The 17,033-nt window shown below is 38.3% G+C and overlaps 1 protein-coding gene across 5 annotated transcripts in view; it reads right to left on the reverse strand.

Annotated features, from left to right (window-relative positions):
- The window catches only part of LOC129575820 (calmodulin-binding transcription activator 1), a 222,118-nt gene that overhangs the window by 128,637 nt on the left and 76,448 nt on the right, over positions 1–17,033 (reverse strand). For all 5 annotated transcript variants that reach the window (XM_055459915.1, XM_055459916.1, XM_055459912.1 and 2 more), the window contains exons 4-5: positions 8,791–8,951; positions 7,789–8,614 (exon numbers count right to left, since the gene is read on the reverse strand). In XM_055459915.1, coding sequence (XP_055315890.1) covers positions 7,789–8,614; positions 8,791–8,951 — 987 coding nt within the window. The remainder of the gene's footprint in view (positions 1–7,788; positions 8,615–8,790; positions 8,952–17,033) is intronic.

The raw sequence follows: 17,033 nt of genomic DNA on the forward strand, positions 1-17,033 counted from the left end.
TTTCGCTTCAAACGAGCTGGAGAGAAGAGGATAAAGAGGGTAGAGAAAATGAGAACGGATCAACCGACCTTTTTTTTTTGCTATCATTGGTGAGCCATATAATTGCAATCGAAAAGCTACTGACAATTAATTCGATGCGATACGGTAAATGTTAGTGTAATCTGCAATAAGAGCAAATGATAATGACGTTGAAATATATGTACGGTTTGGTTGGTTTGACAAGAACCCAAGTGCAGTGAGACGGAGACATGTATCGCGTGTGATTCAGTTCGCAAAGCTACTTCAATGTTTGTGGTATTACAATTTTTCGTCTTGAAGGCAACACCAGAGCTTAACCGTTGTAAATTTGCTCCATACTTGTATGTGTATGTGGTAAATGAACATACAAAAAATATATTGTATATAATACACAATTTTCATTGCTGCTGCTGCTGTTGTTGTTATTTATTTTCCATTTGAAGTTAACTCTCTCTCTCTCTCTCTCTCTTTCTCCCTCTTACCACTTTGTGCTACACATTAAATTTCTCGTTTGAAACACATTTCGAGTTGGTCGTACGGTTGGGCTTGCAATGTCTTTTAATTGAATTTAATGCGCTAGTAATCCCTTGCAAGGCTTCGTTATCTCATTGAGAATGGCACGGGGCGAGTGCGCGCGAAACGAGTGAAAATCGCGCACACACACACTGGGTACGAGTGAGCGAGCGAACGAGAGACGTAAGAATTCGACAGAGAAAATGTCTATGTCACATGAGTGAGAGCAAATTAAACCGAGATTGAGCGAACGTAAAAAGGAGAGAAATAGTATTCGCTGGTTCTTCGAAATGAAGTTAAGTCGGTTAGTGTGATACACGGCAAAAATGCCGACACAAAAAAAAAAATAATTGCATCGAAACATCGATGAACTGCTCGGTGTTTGTGTGTGATGTGTATGAATTGAAGTGTTGGGTCTCACTCTTTAACTCACTCTTTCTCTCTCCGGCTCTAGTTGTTGTGCACATTTTCGAATGTTGACGAGAGAATGGCAACAAATAAAAGCAGAGGTTGGTTGCACATAAATTTATTTATATAAATCAAATAAATTTATCCGATATTTTTCATGCGTCGTATTGTTCTAACGCATTTTCCAGCTATTTATTGCTGGAATGAGATTTTCGTTTTGTTCATTTACCGTTATTTGACATTAGTTATGGAGATTTTTGTTTTGTTAATTTTTTGTTTTTTGTAAACAAATCTGCCTATCTTTTTGCATTGCCACTGTACATAGTATATGTTCATAAGAAGTGTGTTCACAAATATCGGTAAATGAACAAAACAGAAAATCCCATTCCTGCGATGAATAGCTGGCTTCCAATACAACAGCCGATGTTTCGTTTATGTACTACGAATGCGTCAGCACAACACAACGCATGAAAAATATCGGATAAATTTATTTGATATTTGAAATTTATATAAATAAATTTATCTGCAACCAACGTCTGAATAAAAGAACATTGATAAATATTTGCATTTGCACATTAGAGAGATGTGTTGAGCAGCATAAGGAGGCTGAAGTATTAGGAAACCGACACCATTCGAAATGTCACGCATAACGCACACGGCACACACACACAGACAAACACATCCAGCGATCGAACGAGAGAGAGAGACAGACAAAGAAAACAACAGAGATTAGCCACGGATTTAAAGCGAAGTAAACAACGAATGCCAGTATCAAAACGTAATACAAATGACCGTTTCATTATTATCGTCATCTCTTGGGTGTCCATTTGCTGTTGGCGAAGTGAATGCTTGCCGCTCATGTGTGAATAAAAAAAACTCACTCACTCACTCACTCACTCATACAAATACACGCCATCCAATTGTCCGAATTCAATTTTTTTTTTATATTGGTTCGAAGTACATTGGGCAAATGAGTTGAGTGAAGCGCAGCACACAGCGTGCCAAGTGAAACAGGCCACAAGACACCATCCATCCGCACTGGTATGTGTATATGTGTGTGATATGTGACGCATTTGGTGTATAGTATGCATGATCGACAACGATTTTACGGTGACCTTCGTTGCTGCCATATCCGAGAAAATCATAATAGGTGTGTTTGCATGTATAATAGCGAAAAGCTTTTTGCAAAGCGAAAATCCCATTCCGAGATGGATATTGCTTGGTCCAAAAAATGCCTCGAACAATTCACACACACACACACACACACACACATTCGCTTTTGTACACATAAATTCCGTTCTGGGCCTTTTACTGCTGTTGCTGCTGCTACAGAACTGGAGCACACATTGCACAAACGCCAAAAAGCTTCACACAAATTCAATGGGCCAAACATTTTTTTTTAAAGAATGCAAAATTTATTGGACATTGGCGCAAAAGTGCAAAAAGAATATTGATAGCCAAAGCGGTGAGAGCAACAAAAAGAGACAGAAAAATCACAGAAAATGGGAAAACGGATGAAAAACGAGAGAGAACGAATGAGACGAAAACGAATCGGGTTCGCCAACAATTTCGGTCCATATCAAGGATGTTTTTACCAAATCAACGTTAATACGCAGTTTTTGCCTGGTTGGAAAAATAAAGGCCGTTTTTGTCTCGTCGTTTTCTAAAAACGAAATTCAAATCTCTTTTTCTACACACGATTTCGTGGCGTATGTAACGCTATCTAACATTGTTCCACACATGATATTCGGGTGTACACGTCTGCATACCAGAATGGATATTTATTGATATTTCTATTTCGAGCGACGGCGGCACATTCGACCCTAGATATAAGTAACGACAGTCACAACTAAATCGGAATATCTCTGTCGAATGTGGCGGCCCGCCACAAGGCACACATATACGCACATACACACAGTTCGAACGAAGTGGATGGAAACCAATGCCATGGATTGAAATTCGAGTGAGACACAGAGAGATAAGGCAAAAAAGAGAGTGAGATAGAGCGTGCACAGAAGGATTCATTACGAACCGACCTAAAACCGCACAAGGAAATCTTATGCCATACTAGAAAATAGGTATTCGTGATGTGGCTTTCGTGGCACCAAAACTCAACATCCCTTGCATTCGCATTTCGGCTCAACGCAAAAAATATTGATGCCAAAAAAAATTTCGGTCTCACCAAATAAAAAGCGACAACAACAACAGCTTATAGTTTCTGAGAAAGTTCAGGAAGAAGAGAAAAAAAGAATCAACTGCTTTGCAACAATGATTTCGATCGCAATTTTCCTTGTGTTGTCCATTCATTTTGCCGCTACAAATCATAGCTCAAATTCATAAAGTCATTTTTATCGACAAACTATTTCGTTGGTAATAAAGTCAATGAAAAAATAGAAAAAGAAGAAGAAGAAAAACCCCGATCGAATAGATGGTTATGTCGATATAAACGATTTATTTATCTATTTTTCATTGAATGGTTAAAGTTCTAAAAGAAAATTTCAAACGAAAACAAAAATTGTTTTTCTAAAAATATTCCCTCAATTCGAAAAACATCAATGGAATACATACACACACGCATACACTTGAATTAAGTGTCGAGTGTCGGTTGTCAAAAAGTTAATTTTTTCTTCTCTCATGCGAACGAAAGTCGATTCGAGTTCGTCCCCCTCAATTTCATATACGAAATACCTGAGTTTCATTTCATTTACAAGTCAATCAATTGTCTGCCGTTCACACCACTCTTGCCACCTACCATCCGCCAAACGATTCAATCAAGCGTTTAAATTTATTGGAAAATGTTAAATGTGACAATGGAACAAATGACAAACGAAATGATACCCATTTTCGTAAAACATTCTCATTTTCTGTTTTTTTTTCCTCTCTTTCCGTCTCTTTCTCACTTTTTCTTCATTGCAATTTTTCTTCCCTCGTTGCTTCCGCTCTCGATGAATAGCACGGTCGTAGCCAGCTTTTTTGGCTCTATAGGGTGTTTCTATGCTAAAAAATAATAACTTGTCCATAGAAAAGACAGATTTTGAAATAAAAAGTGGGTGAGCTTTTGGAACTTTTTGAAATTATGAGTCAAAACCTCGAAAAATCGCAAAAAATCGAAATTTTAAAAAGTGGTCCGATTTGGATGAAAATTGGTACACAGCACAATTGGGGAAATAGAAGAATTTTTGCATTCAAGCCACTTTTTAAAATTTCGATTTTTCGAGGTTTTTGACCTATAACTTCAAAAATTTCCAAAAGCTCACCTACTTTTTATTTCAAAATCTGTCTTTTTTATGGACATGTTATCATTTTGTAGCATAGAAACACCCTATAGAGCCAAAAAAAGCTGGCTACGGCCGTGATGAATAATCATCGATGTCTTTTGATTCGTTTGTTACGATCGGCTTTTTCATCATTAGATATTTTATTCATTGCCAAACACACTATCGATTGTGTGTGATGGGAGAATCCAACGCAAGGATGTTCCAAGTGGCGTGTGTTCCGGAAAACATGTGCTTTTGTAAATAAACGATGACTAACGAATCAAATAGCCGTACAAACGACCACAACAATACGGAATAGATGTCATGAGATGGGCTAAAGTGTGCAGTACATTCAGAGCGTGTTCATCGATTTCGAGTAAATATTCGATTTTCGTTGCGATTTCAATACAAATTCAAATGTGGTTGCGTGTCTATTTCGTCTAAACGAGAACTTAGATTGAAGAGTTTATTTATTCGTCATCTCATCCTTTTGCAGAATATGCCGAAGGAAGTCTAGCGACGAGAGGTGGGATGAATGAAATGCTGCCGATCGCTTTGCATATTTTGTCAGGTTTGAAGTGGGAAGAAAACGCACGAAGTGCTTCCCTCTCTCTCTCTCTCTCTCTCTATCCACTCGTTGCCTCTCTCATCTTTGACAAATAAATACCGAACATCAAAACAAACACACGCCGGCGAAAACGAACTAAGACTTGGCATCCGATTCCAGTTAAGCGGATTAAATGTATGGTGAACGATTCATTTGAAAGTCAGAAAAATAAGCTGAATTTGTGAAAAATGGATAATACTTTGAATAAAGATTTGCTTTTGCTAGCTGATTTGATTTCTTGGCATGAGCGTGAGCGCGTGCACGTGCACGCTCGCCTCTCTTATCTCTCAACGATTTTATTTATTTTCAAAAGCTTATATCCCATTGAATAGTTCAATGGGGGCGACTGAGATGTGCTTGTGAAAGTAACCGTAACCATGTACATTTCGAGAATGGCTTGAATGTGAGTAGTTCGGTTTGTGTGTGTGTGTGTGCATTCAATGTACATTTAACGGAATTATGTAAGATTAAAGGCCACAAGGCGCTTGAGAGTCGAATCGAAACACCAGCCATTGAATTGAATGGCATCGCTGTAGAGCGACAAGGCAAGAACAGCCACCATTTACATACGTCATTTACACCGATTTTAATGCCACAATTTCAACTCGTCCTCTCTCTCTTGTTCTCGCTTGACGGAGTTTCTTCTTCTTCTTTTATCTAATGAGATATGCGGCAAACTTCTTAAAGGCACGAAACCATTCAGCAAATTGGCCAAACAATTTATATATATAAGGTCTCTCTCGCGTTGCTCCGAATTTACTTCAAATCCATTTCATTGTTGTCATTTTTCATGCCGTCAAGTGGAAAGCTCAAGCATGTGCTGTCACACAGTCTCATACCGATTTTAAATAACTGTTCGTCCACCTTGACATTTTCCGATTGAAATGAATCGCATTCGATGTGCATTTGCTGGTTCAATTGAATTCATATTGCCATACGGAACACACAATCACCGACCGAATTTTTTTTTTTAAAGTGCTGTCGAAACGAAAGCGAAAAATAAGAAACATTTGCATTTTATTTTTGGCGAAGAAAGAAATGCAGCCTTCACTCAAGATAAACTTGATATTCAAACTTTGTTTTTTACATTTTTATTTCGTTTTTTTCTCTCTGCTGCGTTCCTTTCCATATGCAATTATCATTGTACTGTGTTCACTTTCCGAATTGTGTGTCTTCTTTATTTCGCCGCCAAGATGTTTTAAAACAAGTGGCAGAAAATGGCTGCGACCAACGTGCATCTTTCGATTGGAATGGAGGAAAAGAGACATTTAATGGAAGCAGCACATTCCTTTGTACGAAGGCAAAAGAGAGCATCGAGAGGGGAGAAACAGCCGAAGATAGAAATGGAAGCCATCTTTTAGAAAATGGTTTCGCTGCAAAACTTGAGCCATTCACCAAACCAAAAGACAAGAAAACTTGTGCGACAAATAAATGAATCACATGAATTGAGTTTGACCTTTTCGGCAACGACCAAGTTGAACAATCAACGAAACGAAACGACAGATCGAGACGGATTTGTTGCGGCAGCAGTGATTCAGTAGCAAACATTCGAATAATGAATAACAAGTGTTCTGTGGATATTTCTGTGTGGGGAACGGGTGTAGTTGAAATTAAAAGAAATAATAAATTCAAGTTGAGCATCTTCAAAAGTTCGTTGTGTCATCGCTCTCGGCCGCAGCTCTCTATCACTTCGTTCGTCTCTTTATCTCGTTTCGTTTTCATCTCGGTCACGCGCCCTCCTCCACTTCGGTCGAATGAATGCGAAGGCACAGAACAGCGAATGGAACGTAAGACGCGAAGGGAGCAATTAAAATGAAAAGAGAGTTAGGGAACAAATGAAATGCAAAAACAAGCAAGCAAATGGGGAGTGAATGCAACATACAGCCGAAAGGATGATAATGATGTTAAAAAGCATACACAATTGATAGCTCGGCGGCCGTACATTTTCAAACGCATGGATTATTATTTTAACAAAAACCCATTCAATTTAACATTCATTCGTTATTTGCTGCATTCCAAGAATGGTTTTCTTAGTGAACCAAGGTCGGGACACATTCTTTACATGTTTTGATTACCAATTCCGAGAGAGGTAACCGTGTGCAAGTTCTTCATTCTTTGTTTTAAACTTGTCTAAACCGCACATCGTTGGTGCTACTGAGCTGCAGGTAAACGTATGAGCTCACTGTTCTATATAAGTTGATGATGAGCTCTTTCTGAAAATCGTTCAGTTTTGCCAATGAATTTGGACAATTTGATGACACTCTCTGTCAATGGGTTCCAATTTCAATGGTTCTTACATAAAAAAACTTTTTGTCAAATTCGTAATTTTGTCGTTGGACGAAAAACTTTTGGCGATGATTTGAATGAATAAGATTGTCATCTTTTCATTCGTTTCAATCCAAAATCTTTTGAATGAGTCCCCTTGAAAACCCTTACATTTACCTTACCGTTGCATTTGAATCAAATGATTTAAGATTAAACAACAACAAAAAAACGACTGGTTTTCTTCTTACCACGATAGAGTCCTACAATTTACATTCATCTCCTTGCATTCCAACAAGAAATGCCAATGCTCCTTTACCCATTGCATGTTCGCCTTTGTTCGACATAATTTGACTTAATTCATTTTTAATAGTCTTGAATGATGTACTCATAATTATTTTTCAGGTTTGTTTTTTTTTCATCTTCTTCTTTCATCTCCGATAAAGAACAGGGAACTCAATGAGACGCAATGCTATTTAATAGCAGCAATTGGAGAAGAAAAAAACTTCATTTAAACATGGAATTCGAATTCATTCTCAGAAATGAAGTTCTTTTCCCACTTTTTTTTTCATTTATTCCGCTAAAGAGTTTTTTCTCCCTATGCGATTGAGTCTTTTTCCAAAGAAAGGAAATTATTATTATTCTCAACCGAAAAAAAATGCATCTCTTGTTTAAAAACGGATTTTTTTGTACAGAAAAGAAAAGAAAGTATGTTGTACTCACCGGCGCCCAATGGAACATTCGATGAGACGGATTTGTGTTTGAGCTTGGCATCGATTTTTTCATCGTCTTTGTTGCCAGCGCCACCGCTAATCACAATTTGATTGCCAACGGACGTAGTTTTGACGACATTTGGACTGGCCGTGGTGAGTGTACAGGTGGTGGTGCCAGTGCCACTGTTCGGATTATTTCGAAACAGTAGAATTGACGGTGATTTATCGATGCGTTTGAGTGTTTGAAGTAAAATCGGGCCATCGTTTGTGCCATTTTTATTGAGTCGCTGCTGTAAAATGATTGAACCTTCCGGAATGCCAGCGGCGGTGGCACTGTTATTGACCGTTGATGTGAGCTGTGTCGTCGTTGTGGTGCTGGTTGTCTTTAATGCTTGCGTGGTGGTGTGCAACAGTGTTGCATTGCCTTTGATTCCATTTCCGCTTAATGTGCTCGCATCAATGATTTGATTGCTGGCTAGATTGGCATTTTTCAAAGCTGATTGCAGCACAAATTTACTCGCATCGTTGTTCGATGTGTGTTTCGATGTTGCCGAAGTTGCCACGATCGGTGCTGCTGTAGTCACCACCGAATTGGCGAATGTGGTTTTTCTATGCAAAAGAATCGATGGTGATGTCGATGTATTGCATGCGGTTATATTATTATCATCATCGGCGGCGACAGCGGCAGCAGCCGAACTGCTAATGCTAACCGCTCCACTGTTCAATAAACTCAACAATTCGTGGCCATTCTGCAGTATTATTTGACCATTCTCCGTACGAGCACCACGAATCAGTATTATATTACTCGGATGATGCTGTTGCTGCTGTTGATGATGCTGTTGTTGTTGTTGTTGTTGTTGTTGTTGTTTTGGAAATAATCAGAATATTTTAGAGCAAATAATTTCCAAATGAAAATGCACTCGATTTTAAAAGGCAATTTTAGGCATTTTCAGCATACTTATAATTTTCTTTTATTAACCTACTAACGAAACATATTTTGCATTCAACTGACCTGTTGTGCTTCGATATTTGCCGTCGAAACTGTTGCAATAGATAAATGAGTCGGTTGAGCTATTGACACTTGACTACTGATATCACATGCATCGCCCGAACTATCACCAATCGATTTATTCGTATCGATTATCGACTCGATATTATTCTCTTCCGAGGGCCCTGCGAATTAGAACAATGCATTTTTTTTTTTTGGGTTAATAACACGCCATTGAATGACTACACAGCAATTTTAGACAACATTTTATACAAAGGTAATCAACCCATTTAAACGTAACCACAGAGCTGTTATAGGCACTGCAAAAGTGCGGGCACTTGAATCGGTGCGGCACCGAGCTCTTTTTGAAAGTATAATTCTTAAGTATTTTTGAAATTTTTTAAATTTGCTATTGTTTTAAAGAAATAATATGATTTTATATTGCTGAAATTATCGAATTTGTCAAATTTTTTGTAATTGTACTAGGTGCGGCACTCAAAATCTAAGTGCCGGCACCGATTGGATGCCTATAACAGCTCTGGGTAATCAACTTTTTGTAGAATAAAAAAAAATGATGGTCGGAAATGAAACCATTTCGTTTCTGTTGAAAAATTCTTTTGAAACAACCATTTTTCATGTAACCAAAGGCATTGGTTTAGCTCTACTCTCTCTTAACTCTCGCTCTATTCATTTCGTTACCAAACCGGTTCTGGGAAACGACAATAAAGTCAAACGATTAGAATATTTAATACAGTGTCATCGATATTATCTCTCTAAATTCGGGTCAATTGACCGGGTGAATTTGACCCAAAACACAACTGTTGACCACATAAATCAATTGTGCGAATTGTTGGGTTTTTCTGTTAATTGTTCATAAAACTAGTGAACATTGGTGATAATTAAGCGACCTTCATTCGGACATTGTAAGCAATTGCCATTGTAAGCAATTGTTTGTGTCACCGCGTTCAAATGTTGTTCGGGTGAAACGGTTCTATTGTTGCCTCTACGGTTCTACTGATGTGTGTGTGGGCGAACATTGCCCAATGACAATGCAGTTTTCGAACAATAATTGCACATCTTTATGCCATAACTTTTCAACTGTATAATTTCGCCGGAATTTTCGACATAGCATTCAAAACCTACACCAAAAAAAATCATTCGGAGTCGTCAAAAAGTTTTTTTTTTATCGTCACTCAAAAGTTTTGAGTTAAAACTCACTCAATTCAAAATCCACAAAACTGAAAACGCTTCGCTTTAATAAACACAAAACTCGAGCAAGTTTATCATTTAATAGGTCGAAACAAAAGGGACGGGATGGACAGTTAAATTGATGGTTTATGGTCGATTTTGGCATATTTCTCTCCCTATTCCCTCTCTATCAATCTGTTTTGGTTTCTCGTATTCCCAAACCAAATGCCGTTGCTATTGTGATGCATTGTTGTCATCGGTGGCAATAAACGGCCAAATTCAATTGATTCACATCCATATTCATCGTATTCATGCTGTTGCGCTTCTCAACCCGTTGCGCTCGTCAAGATTTAACATAGATTTTCCATGCGAGATGAAATCATGCATGAAAAGTTTATTTTGATGCTATCTCATAAAAGATTCATTTTACGACTGCATCATATCAAGGAGATCGATCATACAATGGAAAATAAAAATGAATGAACACTGTCGAAACAATGAAATGGACGATGAAAAAATCTTCAAAAATGTACACTCTGACGATTACGAAAAAGAGTCATAAATTTTCCGTCCGACAAAAACACTGAAATCATTCAAGGTTTGTGTGGCGATTTGGTCATCTGAAGCCCTCGTATTCCACATGCCATTCCAATTCAATGAATTTCGTTTCTCTTTGGACATTTTCAAACGGTATTTTCAAAATCCGATTTTTTTTTTCTCTCACACACTTTTGGAGCTTCTTTCAACTAGCTTTGTTTTTTTTCGATTTCGATGCTACGTTGATGTTTTCCTTTTCATCTTAAGCTAAGTACACAGTTCCTCGTGAAATGAAAAAATTTCTCCGGTGAAATTTTTACAGGTGATATTTGTATGGTGTTTTTTATTTTCGAGTTGCAAGCACAATGATTTTTGATGTATGAAACAGTTAACTCCCTCCAATATCAACACAATACATGAACAAATTTGAATTTTGAATTCATTTCTTAATGTATTTTGATCTTTCTTATTTTGTCACCGCCGTGAAAAAAATTTCGCGTACATTTTGCACGCGAAATACTTTTCACGACCGTGAAAAAAAATTTGTTTAGACAAAACACATAGAAGAATGAACTCAAAAACCAAATTTGTTCATGTGCCGTGTTGATATTGAAATGAGTTAGCTGTTTCATACATCAAAAATCATTATGCTTGCAATTCGAAAATAAAAAACACCATAAAAATATCATCTGTGAAAATTTCACCGGAGAAATTTTTTCATTTCACAAGGAACTGTATACTTAGCTTTAGATGTGAATGGAAATGAAAAATAGAAAAAAAACGAAATGAAAAGAAACGATTCATTTAAGTCAAAATTTCATTCACATTTTTGTTTTTGAATAAAGAAATTCTTTCAAATTCATCCGAATGATTTAACAAATTGCACATTCCATGTTCTTGAATTCGTCATGAGAAAAATTCGAATCGATTTTGTTTCTTTTCGGTTGTATAAAAATGATTGTTGATGATAATCGTAACCATGAATCCACTTGGTTTCTTGTGGTCGAGAGCTTAATTCAGTTCTGCCAGCAGTTGAGCTCGATTTAGTGCTCTCGCAGTGAGGCGAAATTTTAAAGTCATTTTCCAGCAGCTAGCGCTTGATGTATACATATGTGTGTATAAAGTTGTGGTATTTTTTCTGCTCTTGTTTTTACTTCAAGGTCACACTCATTAGAAGCACATTATGAAAATAAAATACAGAAGCCCACGGCCGAGGTTTTGTCAACGTGTACATTTTTGGCACTGTGGTTAATTTCGTAAGCAGTTTCCTTGTAATTCCTTTTGTTTTTTTTCTTCTCATTTTCATTCTGTTTATCCCATCTCATGTATATACGAAGTCGATGCCATGGACCAAAAATAGTTTTCATGGAAGCAATTTTTCGGTTGTTGTTTGTGTATATGTGAGAGAGAGAGAGAGAAACATGTGCATTCTGGACTCTCAAGTCGTCGGTCGGTAGCGAGTGAGTGTCATTTGAACATTGGTAAATAAATTCGTGTTGGTACTTGGACATCGATTGTTCTACACTTGTCGTACATGTGCAATTTGCATATTTCACACGACGACGACGACGACGACGATGGGCGGGTGAGCTGACGGAGGACAATGACGAAAAAGCGTAACAAATTTGGTTTGAATTTCAAATGGAAATTGAATCAGTTCACCTATCTTGGCTGCTTCACGACAATGTCTCCGGATAAAATAAAGAAATTGGGAATGAGTACGACAACGACGACGGCGACGAACATATCATCGCCAACACAGTAGCGAGTGGCTAAACCTCATTCAAATACAGACACACACACACACACACAGCCACATGACAATGCCAACAGAAGAGATGAGCTTGTTTTTGTCACGGTCTCGTTGCTCTTAAGAGCAATTGCCGTTGATATGGCTGCTTTTGCTTCTGCTTCGGCTTCGCTCATATATCCACATTTAAATATAATTTTAATATTGTTTTGTTATGTTGTTGTATAGCAGGTTAGCCCGTTGCATACCAGACCAGAAAAAAAAGAAGACACACATACATTCTCTGCCCATCTCCACTTCATTCCAATTGCTTTGCTTTATCAAAAAATATAAATTCCCATTATTTTGTATAAATGATGCGCGTGTTATTTTCGAGAATGACTTTATGCTCTACATCCCTTGCTTGCGCTGCTGCGATGTTCAATCGGTCTCGCATTTCACATGTGCAATCTTCTGCTCCACTCTGGATGAGAAGAGAGAGAGAGAGAGAGAGAGAGAGAGAGAGAGAGAGATAGGAAAAAAGCCAACCTTCTCCCAAAAATAATGTCTACTTCAGTGCAGCGTGTGTGAATGTGTCGTGCTTATTTTAGGATGTAGGTCAGATCGGTTTGTGCTTTCATGTATGAATCTCAGTATATGCGTTAATACAATGAGCTCATGAATGTACAAAACAAAATCCAACCAATGTCGATCTGTCTTTCCCTCTCACACTCCGCTCCGTCTCTCTTCGATCTAAAACTCTGTCTCTTCACACAGCCGGCCCCACAGTAAAATGTATAAAATGGGAGATTTTCCAAAAAATGTACTTTTCAAATGCACTACAAACAACATAAATCGTTCGAGTATTTAAATATTGGCCAGATGAACGGTACAGATACACACATTCCATTCGGTTGGAATTTTGTTTTGAATTTGAGTGGCTTCGTTTTTTTTTCCTGTTCTGTATGTACGCGCCTCTCCCTCACTTTTATCGAAAAATGTGTTTTGCTCGGTAAAAAGTGTTAGCATTAAATGTAACGCTTTAAGTGTGCTTTTTTCTGTTCAAATTCAACGGTAATAGTAGTCGGTCGTTCCTCACTCACAGATTTAAGCGTTGATGACGGTATTAAACACACACTTTTTTCGATTCGTTTTTTTCTGATTTAAATTTTTTTTTTCTCTTTGTCACCCGATTGTAAAGCCATTTCGAATCCTCCACGCGCGCACGCCCTCGCATTTTTCAACAATTGCACCAAAGCATTCGGAATCTGCTCCATTTAAGCTTAACGCTCTTTTTTCTCACTCTCCGTCGTTGTTGTTGTCGTTTGTTGTTTCGTATTCGGTTCAAAAGTTTAGAACGAGTGGGAGAATTGTTGTCGTTTGGTTGTTGTTCTACATTTCAAATGAATTTTCGTTGAATATTTTAAAATCACTGTGTGACATTTGCCATGTTTATCACACACACACACACCATATTCTTTGCATCGGCAAAAGTTTCGGCTGCGATTGAAATTGAAACGCAAAAGGGAAACTTTACATTGGGCTACACATTTGCAGCTATAGCTGAACAGAGAAAGCTTAGTCTGCCTTTTTTTTCTACTTCCCTCATTTCTCTCTCCATCTCTGCTTCTCGCCGCCTCGCTCTTTTCTCGCTTCCCATTTGCTTCCTCTGCGGTGAAACGAAGCCCGCCGCGTTGAACCGGCGAGATAGTGCACACATCATTAGCGAGAGCAGTACAGCACACTGTACTGCTCTCGCTCCAACACACACTGCAAGGCGCATAATACGAACTGAGCATAGAAGCGTAGAGAGCCAACACACATCAGAACGCATGGCTACTACGATTGAGTGTTCTCAGTCCTGTGCACACTCAATCGTTGTAACATGCGCATGTCTGTGTGCTGTACTGCTCTCGCTAATGATGTGTGCACTATCTCGCCTGTTCAACGTGGCGGGCTTCGTTTCACCGCAGAGGAAGCATATGGGTTTCGTTCTTTGTCTTCACCGCTCATTCTCCCTCTCTCCATTTTACTCCATTCGAAGTGTAATTATAAAAGTGAAGGATTAAAGCACCCCATCACGAAAAGACACAGAAAATGTCACACCGCATGGAAAAAACGCAACAACAAATAACTGCACATCAACAAAAACCTTTCAAGCCGACCATTTTTGTTTCGTTTCACTTGTTCATTTCACCGATGTCATTTTCAGCCATTTAACGCACACAATATGTGGTAAGAACATGTGCGAGACGGAATCGCTGTGAAAAGAAGAGAAGAATTTATAAGTCAAAGTAATGTGCACAACTCGTTACTCGTTTATATTCTGCGAAGCCATTATTCTCTCTCTGTGTCGCTAAAAAAAAGAGCCGTCAATAGTGCACTCGGTTGTGATGTATGATGTATGCTCCATTTTCGATTAATTGAGGAACTTGGAAAAAAACACACACACACATACACCAAACCCACAACAATGAGACGAAGAAAGTTTTCCAAGTGGAAGAGAGAAGTTGAATGCAGAAAGTTTTGTGTATATTTACTTTAACTTGTAAGCTCATATTTATCAGCCACTTATTATAATTATTAAACAACTCGTGACAACGCACACATACAAGTGGCGCGGTTTTTCGTAAAAGGCTTTTTGCCCCAGAATTCCATCAGCAGCTATATCGATAACTCGACATTACAACATCACAACAATTAGAGAGTAAATCATCGGAAAAAGTTTTGCGGCCAATACATGCACGTCGGTGGTGCGAGTCGGGGGTGCATGGCAAAGGCAAGTGTAAGTCGATTACGGCAATTGCATTTCGATCCCGAATGCAATGGTGAAACGACGGAAGAGAGCTGGAATGAAAGAGAGAAAGGAAGAAAGAGAGAGAGAGAGAGAGAGCGAGAGAAATTGGGAGCAAAGCACATCGTGCGCTGCAAAGTAAACAAAACACAAACCGGAGCGTATTTAACGGAAATCAAAGTTGTCAAAACAACCATGGCAAGTAGAGAGTGTACGTGAAGAATATTGTAAATACGAACGAATTTAAATGCTTGGCAATTTATGGTATTCGACGAAAGTGTAAATTGGCACATTTGCTACCGCTCGCATCTGCTGCTGCTGCTGCTGCTGCTGCTGCTGTTGTTGTTTGTGAAAATGTCTTTGGTATTTTCATTTAAGATAAATCAATTACGGGAGAAAAGTCATACATAAAACCCGATACATTGAGATGCGATGATATGTGCGCACGAAACTACTTGACAAAGTGCTTTCCGCACCGATGATTTCTGACGCAATCAACGTACACAAATAATTTATACCCATGCCAGAACTTTTGCCTTTCTTTCGATCGCTCGCCCACCACTCGTTCACCATCACCAAAAAGTTTCATTTGTTCTGCACTGTGTTGCGTTCTATTTCTCGCCCAGAAAGAACAGAGCAGTTCGATCCACACGTGGTGAGCAAAGCATCATTACTAAATCTGATAAAAACATTGGAATTTTGTTACAAAAGCAACCCAAAATGTACAACAAACCAGAAGAAAGTCAAACGTGTGCTGAACACACCGTGTTCCGAACCACTTCCGAACATTCTGTCTGATAAGCCAATGCACCGGAATACGAACAACTTTCCGAATTAACCGAACAAAACAATGACTCATTGCAATTCTTTTTCTTTCTTCAGCTGTACAAGATCTTTCGCTCGCGCACATTTCGCTCCTTTCAAAAGCATAAGAAAATGGTTTTTGCTCTTTCCTCCTCCGTTTTATTCCTTTCTCCTCGTCACTTTTCATTTCACTCATTCTTCTCAATGCCAAAGAATCTCTGTCTCACATTCAATGAGCTCGCTCAACATCGTTCCACATTTTTATTTCCATTGTTGGCGATAACAACAGCAGAAGATACAGCAAAAACTCATCGCGAACAAAACGAATTCATATAATAAGAAAAAAAAAGTTTGAGCGAAAGACGTTAATTCATAAAATGACAACTGGTTTACAGAACGTGATACGCGGCGATAGATAGGTGTACAACTTTAACACATCGGTCAATAAGTCCCGAGCCTAACCACCAAGTGGCAACACTAATGTCAAACCCATATCATTTTCGAAAACTACAACCTTTTTTAGGAATCCAGTCAAAATTTGAGCCAAATCCGACCATCAGTTCGCTAATTACAGCACTTTAAATGAAGCAATTTTCCAATTTTCCAAAATCATGGAAAAACTGCATTTCTCCTCTCGATTTGACACATGTATTCCAGAAGAAAAACGAGCAGGAGTACCAAACCCATACTATGATTAGTTTATGGCATCCTTAGGCTTTCGAAATCAATCATTAGATATGGAAGAATTGAATTTATGCATAGCCATAAGAGCGATTTTGTCGATAAGCCTCCAAATTGTTCAAAATATGTGGTTTTGGAAGAAATCATTGCCAAAATCCGTTAAGTGATATCGGAATTCTCAAATGTGATAGTTCATAGATTTGCTAAGGCCATAGGGCAACTAACTCAAGCTATAGTTACAACTTTGCATGGATATATGCATATGAAATACTCAATCGAAAAAGCCTTGCCGCGTTTTTGGATATGGAGTAGATAGAACAGTTTTTTGGGGATTCGAAGCCCGTTTGGAGCTGTATAAGTAAAATTTGAATAGGGTTTTGCCTTTATATATTAGAATTAATGTATTTTGAGTTCATTTGAATAGATTCGATCTATAAATTGCGGGTAGAAATCGCCAAAAACGGTTTGTAGCGACCAAGGTCGCAAAATATGAGTTCGGGCATTATTAGTGGATTTAGGTATAGAAAAATATTC

The sequence above is a fragment of the Sitodiplosis mosellana genome, unplaced genomic scaffold (genome assembly GCF_009176505.1).
Source record: "Sitodiplosis mosellana isolate CC-2019 unplaced genomic scaffold, AAFC_SMos_1.0 Smas_scaffold_6170, whole genome shotgun sequence".
Classification (NCBI taxonomy): Eukaryota; Metazoa; Arthropoda; class Insecta; order Diptera; family Cecidomyiidae; genus Sitodiplosis; species Sitodiplosis mosellana.